Source organism: Acartia tonsa, chromosome 13 (genome assembly GCF_053477335.1).
Source record: "Acartia tonsa isolate MP-2025a chromosome 13, ASM5347733v1, whole genome shotgun sequence".
Classification (NCBI taxonomy): domain Eukaryota; kingdom Metazoa; phylum Arthropoda; class Copepoda; order Calanoida; family Acartiidae; genus Acartia; species Acartia tonsa.
This window is the reverse complement of record NC_137272.1, coordinates 6,464,170-6,479,136: the sequence shown is the minus strand read 5'-3', so window position 1 is coordinate 6,479,136 and position 14,967 is coordinate 6,464,170. Positions and strand designations below refer to the sequence as shown.

Sequence of the window (14,967 nt, the reverse complement as noted above, 5' to 3'; positions counted from 1 at the left end):
TAGATATGTAGATAGATAGTATGATAGATAGTTGGATAGTTTGAAAAATATATGAATAAGGGTAGATAGTGAAAAAATAAGCTTGAAATATGAGGCCAGAATGATTGAAATGTGAAAAAGCTCATTTCAAATATCTTTAAATAAATCTTTCAGTTTTCACATACAACAGAAAATTCCAACAAACACCGCTACCTATGAAGTGAAGGTTTATACAACACGTTGTTAGCGTTACAAACTTCAAGTTTTTTAAAGCTTTTCTAAAATTAGGGACAGTCCCTCTGCCCGTCCGTCCTTATATCCGGAAAGGGTTACCTATTTCGTTAGTTTAGACATGCTAGAATTATCCCATCGATGTCAAACTTTCCTGCAGTAGTTGGCACTACCAGAATTTCAACAAATTTACTTTCAATCAATTCAATTCAATTATATTCAGATAATTTAGTTCTGACACTCTACAAGTGTTAATGTTCGTTTGTCCTAACGTTTCAGGGCTTCCGCTTTTATGAATGTTTTCATCCTAGTACTTCAATATTTTGAGTATGTTTGCATTTGAAGAAAGGACTTTTTCGTGTGTGATAATATATTGATAAAATGTTTTATTTCTTTTTCCTATAATATGAACGAGGGAGGGAGGGGACATTGAGCTATCTATTACACTAGTCCCCAAAGTTTTATATTAACTTTTCCTATTTCGTTGCCTTAACAACTTTGGGGACTTTTAATGAATTTCATTGGCTTGACTTATTTAGTTGATTGTTTAAACGTTTCAACCACTAATTGTACTTATAAAAGGAGTGAATTTGTGTATAATCATTGAGGATATAGATCTATTTATCAGCCATTGTCTTATCCCTGATATAAAGTCTGTAAGTAGCGCAGTAATAATCATAGTAGCAAGTAAACACCATTACATTCAATTATTGCTAGGAATTGTCTTTAAATCACTGAATAAGACATTTTCATATTCAATAAATCTATGTTTCTTACTTTTTAAAAATTACAAACTTAAGAAAGCGTGGATCATGAAAAGAAAACTAAGTTTCGGGTTTCACAGTAGCTTTTGATATGTTATTTTAGGTTAGGTTAGGTAGGGTAATGTTCCTGATTACCCCACATGATTGGGAAATTGACAGGGTTAAAACATTCATAAATTGCTAGAAATAGGAGAAAAGCTACTCTGAAAATACGATGAAACACGCTACTTCTTTTTCTTTCCATGATCTTACTTAAGTTTCTAAAGTTTGTAATTTAAAAAAGTAAGAAGCATAGATTTATTAGATCCGAAAGCGTTCATTATTTTAATTTGTTTTAAGAGAAATAGATAGATAATCTTGTATTATTGTATTTTTTTGTTTAAATTGAAAACACAACCACAATTTTTTTTCATCAACATTAAAATTCCTTAGGTTTTTACAAAACCGTCAAAATTTGAAGAAATAGATGATTTTTTGTTTCATTGCCGCTCTTTATGTCTTTGACTTGTTTGGTTGATTGGTCGGTGCAATTACCAATCAAAAGTCATGATGAATTTATAAACAATATATATAATATTGTTTATTTTGTGAAAATTGCTCACTTTGGTTGATGTCAAATTTTGTTATCCTTACAAATGTACTAAAATTTCTCTGATATAGAAAGCTGTTAATAGTACCTATAAGAAAATGACGTCATACAATAAGAATGACCATTGCATTGATAGGCCAATACATAGACTAAATTACCAATGACAGGCCAGTATACATTTTAATTGACCAATGGAAAGCCAATATAATAGCTAGACCAATTGGTTTCTTTTATGTAGGCCTTTAAAGATTTCTTTAGGGAGGAGTTTTTTCAAACCCTCCTTAAATAAATATCCCTTGGAAAAAAATATTAACTCACTTATTAAGAAAAAGGGTTTTTGCTAAATCAAATTATAAAACTATTGGTGATAAGATGTAAAAACTATAGAATTCCATGCTTGATTCGGTTAGAGTTAGTATATATATTGTATATGACGATCGACTTCCAAAAACAAATTTTATTAGAAAGGATATCTTAAAGGGCGAATATAGGTTCGATATGATATGAGCTTATATCAAAGGTGCAATTCCATAGATTATAAATAACTTAAAAATATTGACATATTCAATTGTATAAGTCTATTTATAGCTTAAAACCCGTCAATCTCGAAAAAACAAATTTGGAATTAGTGTGGTTCCCCAAGAACTCAAACACCCTAGCATCACACAAGGCTTCGTGGGAAGGTTGAATTAAAAAGCTTTCGTTAAATGATAGTCATAATAACGTGGAAACCAATTAATCAGGGGTAAATATACCCTCCTTCTACCTTCATAAAGTAAATTATTTAAAAGTTAAAAAAAACATCAAATAATGTAAAAAGTAAAAAAAAATAATCGATAAAATTTTCTTGGAGGAAGAATGATTTCAAATCCCTGTTTTTTTGTGGCCGTGTGTGTGTGTGTTGAAAATGCGTACAGAAGGGTTGTTTATATCATCATGAATTAATCAAAGATCTCTGTACAGAAAATAAACTTTAAGACGTATTATTTACCCTGTCAATACTCCTGACGCCTTTCTACGCAAATTATTTTTATGCTTTTTAAAAAATTAAATAAACTAGTATATAATCTAAAATAATAAACATTTAAATTATCTTTTAAGGTGCGTGCCAATGTAATAGTCAATCAAACTTAAGCAAAATAGTCAAAAAAAGTCTTGTAAAGGGCTAAAATAAACGATTTTGTCGGCAATCTCATTTATTATATGTTCAATTGAAACAGAAAATTGCAAAATCTACTTAAGGATTTTTTTGAATTTTTAAATTTGGCATAGATATTCTAAAAGTATGTAATAGCACCTTTGATATAAGCTCGTATCATATTGAACCTATATTCGCCCTTTAACCCATTAGTGACGAAATGGCTTTTAATGCCCGGTTCCAGAAAATGCCGAAAAAAATCGGTTCTCAGTTTTAGGATTGCATCATTCTCAGTATGAATCCCCCCTCTACTACCCTGGTTTTCATTTCCCCCTGGAGCAGGCAGTTTTGCTTACTTCCGTTTGCCGGTATAGCTCAACAAAATTTGAAAACCAAGAAAAACGAGGTGATTTTAAAATACCCCTCCTAACTTTTTTGTTTATGAAGTAAAGTTAGTGATTTTTTTCGTGAAATTTAAAGTTCGGGAAAGCACCAAAAAACGCCAAAAGCGGTTACCTATGCCAAACGGTTTCTTTACTTGCGCCGAACCGGGTTTTCCTGCAACTTTCCTGTGCACGCCACTAGAGCAAAACAAAAAAATTGGAATTCCGTTTTTACCATAACAAAGCTTCCCTGAAATTTTCAGCTCGATCGGTCCATAAAAGTGGTGCTCGGCACTAATGGGTTAAAGTACAAACATCCACACAGACAAAAATTTACTATAGCATAATAGTTTTAAACCTCTTCGAAATGTTATATATACTTTTTCCAGCTTTTAATCTTTCCCCAATATTTTTTTACTTTTTTTCAAGAAAAGGGACCTGATATCATCTCAATAAACAGTAGCGGGACAAAGTGCTTCAAAAATCACAGCCATGTGACGTCAAAAAAATAAGTGATTATCCATCTTTTTTAGGGGGTTTCTTTCCCACTTCTCCTATCATCTCCCTCATTTTTATGACGTCACATGGCTAATTTTGAGACACTTTGTCCCGCTACACCAAACATGTTATTTTGGACAGGCAGAAAAATTGGAGGCTTATTAATTTATATTAAAAAACCCTATCTTTGTTTCTGTAATTCTTTGAGTACACATTTATTATTTCCTTATCAAAAATGCAAGAATTAATGAATATTATTAGTATTAATACTTTTCTGTAATATTTTATAATTGTCTGAGTGTCAAAGCACAAAAAAATAAGTGCAGTTAGTGTAAAGTATTTTGAAGGTGCCGTAACTCTATTTCTATATCAAAAAAACATCCTTCCTCCCCTTTAATCTTATTTCTCTTAACGATACTTATAACTCAGACAGCCATTTTCCCCTTGTAAATCTTTATTTTTCCATATGATTAACGATTGCAGGGGGAGCTTAACCCTGCATGTTACTCTAGCCTGACTGTGCTACACATTACCATATATAACCTAACCAAATCTGCATTAGATTCATATTATTCTTATTTTCTATTTATCTGAAGAAAAAAAGTTTGTGGAAGGGTAGTTATCAGTGATTTAGATGTTGTGATAGCACCAAAGAAGACAAATTAAGAATTAAGACAATTATGTTAATAAACTTTCTCATTTTATTAAATAAGATTTATTCTTTTTAAAAAATTGGATCATGGAAAGAAAATGAAGTAGCGGGTTTTGTTGTATTTTTACACTAGCTTTTCTCCTATTTATAGCCCATGCGGGGCAATCATTACTTAACCTAAAATGACCTGTATAAAGTTACTGTGAAAATATAACGGAACCCCCTACTTTGTTTTCTTTCCATGATCCAAAAATTTGTATCGAATACTGCTGGGGGGAATACTGCTTATAATACATATATAAATAAAAATTAGGGAGACCGTCATTTATAGAAAAGCTATAGCAAGTCATGAAGTACATGTTAAAGAAAATCAACCATCTACTACACTTGAATTTGCCTTGAACCCTATGGCTTGCACGCGTTTCAAGGTTTTCTTAATCATTTTTATATGTTAATCATATTGTTTACCATTTGAACAAAATTTAATAAATAAGGAAATCATTACATCCATAACCGCGAAGCTTATAATATTAAAATAATTGAAAAGTCAAAAGTCCGTATTAAGTAGAGCACCAAAAATTTAAATGATAAATGGAATGATAAACTAAAGAAAATGATAATTGAGAAAATAAATCAATTTAGACCAATACAGTAAATGAAATGTTTAAAAGGAACACAGTAATAGTGTCTGACTGATTATGACGTAACAAAAAAAAATAGCCAATGAGAGGCCACTTTAAATTTTACCATTGATCAATAACGGATTCTCATTGGCTAATTTTTTTGTTACTTCATAATTAGTTAGACACTATTACTGTGTTCGTTTAAAAGAAAATGAGAAGATATTACTGTGTTCAAAAAAATTAGCCAATGAGAGGCCGTTATTGACAAATGGTAAAATTTATAGTGGCCTCTCATTGGCAAATTTTTTTGTTACGTCATAATCAGTCAGACACTATTACTGTGTTCGTTTAAAAGAAAATGAGAAGCAAAGAGAACCTTTTTGCAGGGATCTAAAGGGACGAGACAATTGAAGATAAACTAATGTACATCTCCAACATTATACACAAAATTACCCCTTCAGTAGATTATAATTAGTGGTTGAAATATTTGGACACTCTACTCAGTAAAGCAACCAATCAAAATTCAAGAAAAGTCCCCAATGTTTTAAGTTAACGAATAAGAAAACGTTATTAGAAAACTTTGGGGACAAGTGTAATTAACAGCCCATTGTTCCCTTTCTTTCTGCTAATCAGCGCAAATACTTTTTCATTAATAAGTCACAAAACTAAAGCTATAAAACTATTGAAAGAACAAACACTTAAAATGAAAAGCTTTGCTTTACAACTTTATGCTTATTGCACACATGGTTTTAATTTTTCAATATGCATGTTTTTTAGTAGCGAAGATACTCTATTGGTCTGTTCGTCTGTATAATTTAAATGTATTTTCTCTTTATCTTTTATTCCGCGTTTCTATTTTTTTTTTGTATAAATCATCATTTTCTTCAGAAGCGTAGCTACTATAAAACTAGGCTCAGGCTATGTAGCAGTATGTCCATCATAACAATTAATTTATATTTTACCTATCATGTAAATCTAATGCTATATCTATCACTAGCGCCTACTCCCCTAGATGCCTCTAGGGGCACTTGAGGAGGGGGGGAGTCGAATTTGATAATCCAATTTCTTATTTTAGATTTTAAAAGAAAAATTTTAAAAGATATTTGGGGGGTGGAAATTTTTTTTTTTTGGGGGGGGTGCCCCCCCCCAATTATTTTTAATTTTAGTTAAAAAACGTAAATTTTTTTTTTTGGGGGGGGGGGTATTTTTCATTTTTGGGGGGGTTAGGGGTGTCCCACCCCCCAAGAAAATAGTTATAAACCTTCCGGGGACTTATGAGAAGCTACCCTTGTAAGGAAAACCCGATCGGTTCAACGGTTAGCGAGATCCTTCGGTACAGACACACAGACAAACATCCTGTTACTTTAGTATAATGATTGTATGTTTTGCGGATATATTGGCTACTATGTGCATATTCATACTTGATATTGTTTGAGAGAGAAATTAAGGAAATAGAATATATTTGACAAATCGCATTATGTTGTTATTATAAAAATTCTATATATAAAATTATTATAAAATCTAAAAGTTAGCATAGCAGATAATATTTACAGGTTGTTTTCATGTAAAATAATATCCTCCACATAAATACAAAATTTAGTAGGTGTGGACATTGGAATAGTTATATAGTTATAGTCATCGTATTATAAACGGCTTTCCGCAGATATAGAATGTACAATTAAAAGATTAAAACTAGTTTTTTTAGCCCCGAGGTGTCGGAGGCACCGGCTAAAAAAACTGGTTTAAATCTTTTGATTGTACATTTTTATATTCGTAGAAAACTGGATATAATACGATGCTAGACATAGTGTTTTCGTATGGATGAGAACCGGTTCCTATCAACCAGATTCGAATGAATACGAGAAACTACAATACCGTAGGGAGTTCATTCATCCATCCCAGAAATATAATTTGGTACATAAATTTCTAGCTTTTTCAGAATCTGTTATAATAAAAAAAATGGATAGTTACTTCGCCCCAACCCTATCTTTATTAATGTGAACATAACAGCCCTATCTTTAAGGGGATAAAATAAATGGGTTGTAGTACTAAATATACATAGCATAAAATCAACATTAGTAAACTCTAAATATGTATAACCCCGCAGGGTTAACGTAAACCCTACCTTTTCTTCCTCTGTCCCCCCATACCTGGGGCGTCTACCCTCCCATGGCCCCAACCCCCATAAGAAGTTTATTATTTCTAACTCTTCCTCACTTAATAAAGGCATAATCACTACTAAATATAGAAAATATATGGACCATCATTTGTTTATTTACTTTTATCAACAAATAAACCAAAAACAATTTCCCAGAACTTCATTTCATATTGTCATCCGTTTGATTAAGTCTAGCCCCCCCCCCCCCCTCCCCACCCAAACATAGAATGAGAACAAATCGATCCGGCGATCCGGTAAAATCTATTCCATCCTTTATTACTCAAAAATACATTTACAACCTATTAATGTCAAATATTTATAAATTTTCCATTGCCCTATCTCTGACTAATATCCAGGTTAATTTATCTATATTTACCACATAGGTATCCCTATCTACAAAGAAAGTATTTCTATTTGCCATTTAGGTAAATCTTTTATAAAACAAAAATGCCAAAATTTTATAATGATTTTCTTAAATCAGGTAAGGAAAAGTAAAGGTGTAAGAGGTCCCACAGGCATAGTGCCTATATATGGTATAGAGCTCTTGAGAGTATAGAATCATGCCATTAAAAAAGTTCACCGTAAAAAGGATAGTACAATTGTCGTCGGTTTGGTAGACAAATTTCTTATGTGCCTTACAATGGAAACGGGGTTGGCCTGTGGGGTTAAGTCAATTGACTGCAAAAATGCCGCATTAAGTGCAATGTTAAGTATTTATTTGGTCAGATAATGATTCTTTTTTATTTCAAATATTCCATATTTCAATTTGCTTTCCCTACTTATACTAATGACTTATACAATTGTACATAATTTAATTTAAATTCTAAGCTGCTCTTTAAGTATGATATGTCAATCCGTCTATAACTGACCGTCATGTGACCTATAATAAGTTTTATATAGTTATTTTGATTTTTAATTCAAATTTTACTTGGATGTACCGCCACTGATGACATTGCTTTTTTTAATTAGCGAAGTTACTCTATAATTGTCCGTCTGAAATGTTTTAAATAAGTCTACATATTTTCATTTTTATGATGCTGCTCTCTAGTTCATTTTTTCCGGATGTCTATTCATTATTTTGGAACTTCGCTACTTATGGATGTAGTCATCCTTGTTGTTTTATACCAGCTTTGACTAACCAAAAATTTATATTAATCAAATAAAATGTCTTTGTTAAAGGTTTATAAACATAAAGCATTAAGTTTATGGTATTAATTTTATAATTTGTATTTTAATGTTCGGGAAAATTTATGTAATACGATGCTATACATGTTTTTTTATCATGGCTGAAAATCAGTTCTAATCCGTTTCGACTCCCTTATGGAATATAATATTATAGTTAACAATAAATATTGGATTTACCAGAGATCTAAAGAGATAAGACAATGGCAGATAAATTGATGTACGTCCCAAATGATAATATATAGAATTACTCCTTCCGTAGATTACAATTAATGCTTGGACACTAAATGATCTTACCAATCAGAATTCACTAAAGCCCCCCAAAGTTGTTAAGTCAACGAATAAGAAAATGCTATTATAAAACTTTGGGGACTAGTGTAATAAGCAGCCCATTGTCTCCTCTCTATTTGGAATTAGTGCTGATTGACTGACAAATTATATAGAACCTACCTTCGTGTGCTGCATCATATTGCTGGCAAAATTTGGGTTGAACGGCATGGTTAGGCTGGTGCTTGGTTTACTTGAGATATTTTGTACAGATAATTGATTTTTGGAGCAATGCTACTTTACAAGCATAAATACTCAGGGATCTTAAGGGATAAGACAATGAACGATAAATTCAATTTTGTACACTTTTAGTTTAGAACTAGCCAATCTAAATTCAATAAAAATCCCTAAAGTTTTTAAGCCACCTGTATTAAATAGCATGGCCATAAAATTTTGGGAAGCAGTGTAATTTACAATGTCCTCTCCCTCCCTGAAAAGTATTTTTCAGATTGGCGTGGAAACCGATTAATATCCGCTACATTAGAACCGGTTCTCAGCTATACTGAAAACTCATGTTTAGCATCGTATTACAGAAAATTTTCCACGCATATAGCTTCAAGGCTAACAAAAACTGGTATTAATTTTATGACTTTTATTTTTATTTATCCGTGGAAAGCTGTCTATAATACGATGCCTTAAATCACTACTCTTTAAATTAAAGTCCTTTCCTTTGATCTGATAATATTTTTTGCTCATTCAATCACCTCTACAAAATAAATTATAAATAGCAAATATCACAAAGTTTAAAAGATTTTTTCTGTCAGCATGTTACAACATTGCGTGCAATTTCTTTGCACATTTGTCATATTTGATAATTTCAACATTTTTCTGAAAATTATTTTAAGATAATAGGTATCAATTTTAGAAAATAAATTGTTATTTAATTTAAGATATAAGTTTCAACATCTTTTGCAATTAAATTGCAGTCATAGACGTCCAAGGGGGGGATAATGGGGCGATTACCCCCCCCCCCCCATTTAAAATTTACCCCTACCCTGGGGGTGCCGTAGGTACCCCCCCCCAAAAAAAAATAAAAAATCTAATACTAAATATTTAATAAAATTTAAATTACCCCCCCCCCCCCCAAAAAAAAAAAAATTTTACCCCGGGGGAAATTTTGGGGGGCGGGTAAACTAAATTTACCCCTGCAAACAGATTTCAAAGGGGGTAATTACCCCCCCACCCCCCTTAAAATTTTTTACTCCCCCCAAAAAAGAAAGCTTGGACGTCTATGATTGCAGTGTTAGCTTTTTTAAAATGTAAAATTGTAGGGATCTAAAGGGATAAGACAATGGCCGATAAATTAATGATACACAAATTACCCCTTCTATAGATTACAATTATTGGTTGAGACGTCTAACCACTCAACTCTATGAATCAACTAATAAGAATTATTAAAATTCCCCAAAGTTGTCAAGCCAACGAATAAGAAAACGTCATTAAAAACTTTTGGGACTTGTGTAATAAACAGTCCATTGTCCCCTCCCTGTCTAGTTTGTGCACTATAGTAACCGTTCTTATCGCACTTTTGAGTCTCAAAAGATTTTTGTTTAATTTCATTTTTAAAGCGATTTTTTTTGTTTAATTTCATTTTTAAAGGGATTTTTTTGTTTAATTTCATTTTTAAAGGGATTTTTTGTTTCATTTCATTTTTAAAGGTATTTTTGTTTAATTTATTTTTTAAAGGGTTTTTTGTTTAATTTCATTTTAAAGGGATTTTTTTGTATAATTTCATTGACATAAATGCCTTGATTCTAAGAAATTTTTCATATAAGTATTTTATCACTATACTAACGATTTAACGAGAATATAAGCCCAAAACTTTTTTTTATTGAAGCCATATGGTCATCAATATAAACCATTGAATTTTTTATACTGATAGAATACTAATGATATCCATTCATTTTTTAAGGGTTTCCTTTCCGACTTCTCTCCTCATCCTTTTTAGACGCTTTTTTATGATGTAACACATGACTTTTTTCGCTGTCCCAAATATTTAACTTGTAGAAATAATAAAACCAATAGACTAGAAAATTACAATTCATATAAAGAACAAATAAGTCCTTTTTTTTGCAAAAATAAACTTAAAATAATTAAAAGATTGTATGATGTCTTAAATAAAAGTAATTTTTGCTTGTCCTTGAAGACAGACAATCGAACACATTGTCAGATGTTTCTTTATATTGCCCTTAAAGTGATTCGGCTTGCGACTTTTGTGTTGTAATAACTGATTAGACTTATTAAGAAGCTTAACCTTAAACTTGAAAACATATTCGTTAACGGAAAAAAGTAGAATTCATGATTATTTTATTACACTTTGACATAAAATATGTTTAATAAATCATTAATTCATAAGTTAAGGCAAAATAAAGTTATCAATAATACAAAGTAGAATGATGTCTGTCTGTCTGTCTGTCCGTCCGTCCGTCCGTCCCTTAAGATCTCGGTAACCACTGAACCGATTAAATTCTACTCTTCAGGGAATATACCTACTGGTCCGTGGTGGTTAGGCTATTTTCTTGGGGGGGGGGGGGACACCCCCAACCCCCCAAAAAACAAAAAAATCCTCTTCCCCATTTTTTTTGTAGAAGATTTCCTTAAAGCCCCTAGAGGCCGCTAGTTTCTTTTAATTCAAAGTCTGTTCATAAACCAAGGGATATAAAGGAATAAAACAAATGGCCGATAAATTGATGTGTATCTCCAATATATACAAGAAATTGACCCTTTTGTAGATCACAATTATAAAAGTTGTTAAGCCAACGTATAACCTTTTAATATTACCTGAAAATCAGTGCAAATATCAGACAGTGGTTTGCAAGATTTTAAGACAGCGTTCACTTTGTAAATAAATAAAAAATCTTGGACAGTTTAACACTCATATTTATATTTCATTGATACCAAAGCTTTTCTATAATTATGGATGGTCCGTCCGGAACGGATAGCTTTTTTGTTTTTAGGCATGTTAGAATTGTCTTATCAAAAGCTATGGTGACAATACGACGAAACCCGCTATTTAGTTTTCTTTCCATAATCCTAATACGTTTAAAATGGACATGAACACATCATAATATTGAATATTTATATCCCCAAAATTCATTATATGTAAAGATTGAAATCGATAGAACGATTCTATCGTGTATAAATAATTGTGCATAGATTCATGTAGAAAATCCTAAATTAACGTATTGACAGCTATAACCTGAATAAAAAGTATGTTTGCTCCTGCAAATACTATATATATATGTATATTTCTATTGAATGTATTATATTTATATGTTTTATCGTATTATATTTCATTTTCTTACAGGGAAAGGACATAAGGAGTTTTACAGAACTGTAGAGCCAAGCAAATAACAAGGATGACAACATCCATAAAAGTGAAGCTCTGAAATGGAAGGACAAACGAACATTAACACTTGTATAGTGTTAGAACTGAATAAGCAGAATATTATGGCATAATTATAAACAAAATTATAAGTAAATATGTTGCAAAACTGTTGAAATACATGATATTGATTAAGGAAATACTTAAATTTTAGCACTTGATTATAAAGATGCTGAGCTTATAATATTGTACCTTGTTTTAATAGAAATCAGTGAAAAAATCAGATGAATCGTATAATTTTAACATACAGAAATTTGTTGTCAAAAAAGCAAAAAATCAGCATGTTTTAAATGGACGTACATACTTTCTGGTAACGATTATAAAGTTCCAGCGCTTTCTAAGTCGTAACTAACTGTTATAGGAATCATCATGCAAAGTTTAAAATCGATAGGACAATACTAACCTGTTTAAATAAACAAATAAAGGTAACCACTACGGACGGACGGACAGACCCTGATTATAGAAAACAATAAATATTTCATAAGTACATGTATGCGAAGCTCAATAAATCAGAAAGTCAGACATACGAACATACACAAATATTGAGTAACAACGCCTTTAATATTCAACATTATATAGAAGTCTAAACAAAAATTTCATATTCATTTTTTTAAAAACAACTTTACTTAAATACAAGATGCTTTATATGGACATACTTACATTTTAATACTTGATTATAGAAATCTTTCGCTATAATATTCTATCTAATCGATCTAGAAATCAATAAAAAAAAAGAGAATATGACAATTATATCGTATAAAATTTCAACTACTCTTGGGAAATATGCGTGGATACTCAGCTACTATTGGGGAATTTGTGGATACTCAGCTGGTATTGTGCCAAAATATGTTGTCAAAAAAATGATCCTACGTACTTTCTGTGACAATTTCAGATTTGCTACACTTTCCAAATTGTGCCTAAATGTTGTAGGAATAATCATGCCATCGTTGAGTTGCAAAACGATAGGACAAATGAATGGGTATTAAAAATCCACGAATACTATTATTTCAAAGATAAAGAAAAAAAATTATAATAATTTTTTTACTTTAGCTCCAAAGCCCTGTTTTAGTGGGCCTTAGAAAATATATTAGATTATTTTACTTGTGGAATACTAATGTATAAAAATGTGGGCTAGGTCCTTCATCATTTATCCAATTTTTTCATTATTTGTTAAAAACATTTTAACGAGTATTTTAAATGATTTTTTTTCTTTTAAAAAACTATCATTTTATGCAACTTCATATACTTAGGAATCTTAATGGATAAGTCAATGGACGATAAATTAATGTACAATGATGATACACAAAAGTACTCTTTCTGTATATTAATACAATTGATTGAAAAGTCTTTAATATTAGTTTACACCAACCAATCAAATACCCAAAGTTTTAAAACCATCGAATACGATAACGAGTGTATACAACTTTTTTGGGTACTATTGCAAAATCTAAATTTCATTCCATTCCAACATTCTACTTATTTTAACTACGGCTTAAATACAGAATCATAATAAAGATAATACAAATCTCATACATTGATGCCCATCCCTAATGATGACACACAAAATTACCCGGTAGATTACAATTAGTGATTGAAATATTTAAACACTCAACTTATGAACCAACCAATCAACATTCAATAAAGTCCCCAGGGTTGTTAAACCAACGAATAAGAAAACGTTATTATAAAACTTTGGGGACTAGTGTATTAAACAGTCTATGCCCTCTCTCTCACTGACAATAAACACCTACTCACTTTCCTATTTTATGTTTTATACCTATTGGCTTCCCTACATATCAATAAAGTTATCCTTGCATTTATAATATTTTTACCTTCATAATTTACCATTGTAATACATTTAACCAACTCTCATTTTAGTTACACTTGCCTACTATACACAAACTAAAACCTAGGCATTCCTTTTTATAGTTATTATATGAATTACTAACTAAAGAAAAACCCAATAGCAAACTAACTTGCTGTTTGTTCACCTCCGCAAAAGTATCAGTATCAGAACCGCATATTATTATAACAGCAAAGACTATTAAAGACACGCTAATTTATAAGTGAGATACTGTATTTTCTGATTATAATACACTTTTTTATTATTAGGGTCAGTCCGTCCGTATGGGACAATTAGCTCTTTTATATTCTCTTGATTTAAACAGGTTATAATTGTCCTGTCGATTTCAAACTTTGCATGATGATTCCTATATCAATAAGATTCGATTTAGCATGCGTAGCATCTCTTTAATTATAACCGGAAAATCCGTATGTCTATTTAAAACATGCTGTTTTTTTTTACTTTTTTGACAACAAATTTTTGTATGTTATAATTATCTTATTCATCTGATTAACATTACTACAAGGTACAATATTATAAGTGAATCAAGTCCTAAAAATGCAGGTATGTCCTTAAACAGTATCCTGTATTTAAGAAGTTTTGTATCAAATTTACTTACAATTCTTATATATTAATGCATTAATATTCTGCTTATTCAGTTCTGACACTCTACAATTGTTAATGTTTGTTTGTTCTAACATTTAAGGGCTTCACTTTTATGGAAGTTTTCATCCTTGTTTGTATTATGTGTAAGTGAAGTCACACCCCCAAACTCACTACTACTTAGTATAATTCAATATTTTTATTCTTAAATATACATACATACAAGGATGGTAATTTCAATTAAAAATTTTTTGTTTAAAAACTTGATTAAAAGCTTTATTTATTTATGAAAAAGAACAGGAAACTGTGTAGATACTGTAGAGACTAGACTATAGATTAAAGAATACTTAGATATTTTATAGTCTAGACTATCAAGATACTTTATTTGTATAGGCTGCGCAGATACTGTAGAGAAATCTTGATTACACTTAACAGTTATAAGTTACAAACTTTATTCTAATGGATAAACCAAATAAAAGAAAAGGTTTGCTACAAAACTTGGAAAGTGAGTGTTACTTTCTTTTTTAACCTGACATACCCAGTTATTTTTATCAATACAATCATTAGGTAATGGTTATAATACATACTTGGAAATAAATAAGTGTACTTTAA

General features: G+C 30.8%; 1 protein-coding gene across 1 annotated transcript in view; it reads right to left on the bottom strand.

Moving 5' to 3' along the window:
• Positions 1 to 9,354, bottom strand: part of LOC145335488 (uncharacterized) — a 65,566-nt gene extending 56,212 nt beyond the window's left edge. Inside the window, exons 1-2 of the mRNA XM_080181251.1 lie at positions 9,229 to 9,354; positions 8,648 to 8,717 (exon numbers count right to left, since the gene is read on the bottom strand). Coding sequence (XP_080037377.1) covers positions 8,648 to 8,695 — 48 coding nt within the window. The 5' untranslated portion in view covers positions 8,696 to 8,717; positions 9,229 to 9,354. The remainder of the gene's footprint in view (positions 1 to 8,647; positions 8,718 to 9,228) is intronic.
• Between the last annotated feature and the right edge of the window lie 5,613 nt (positions 9,355 to 14,967).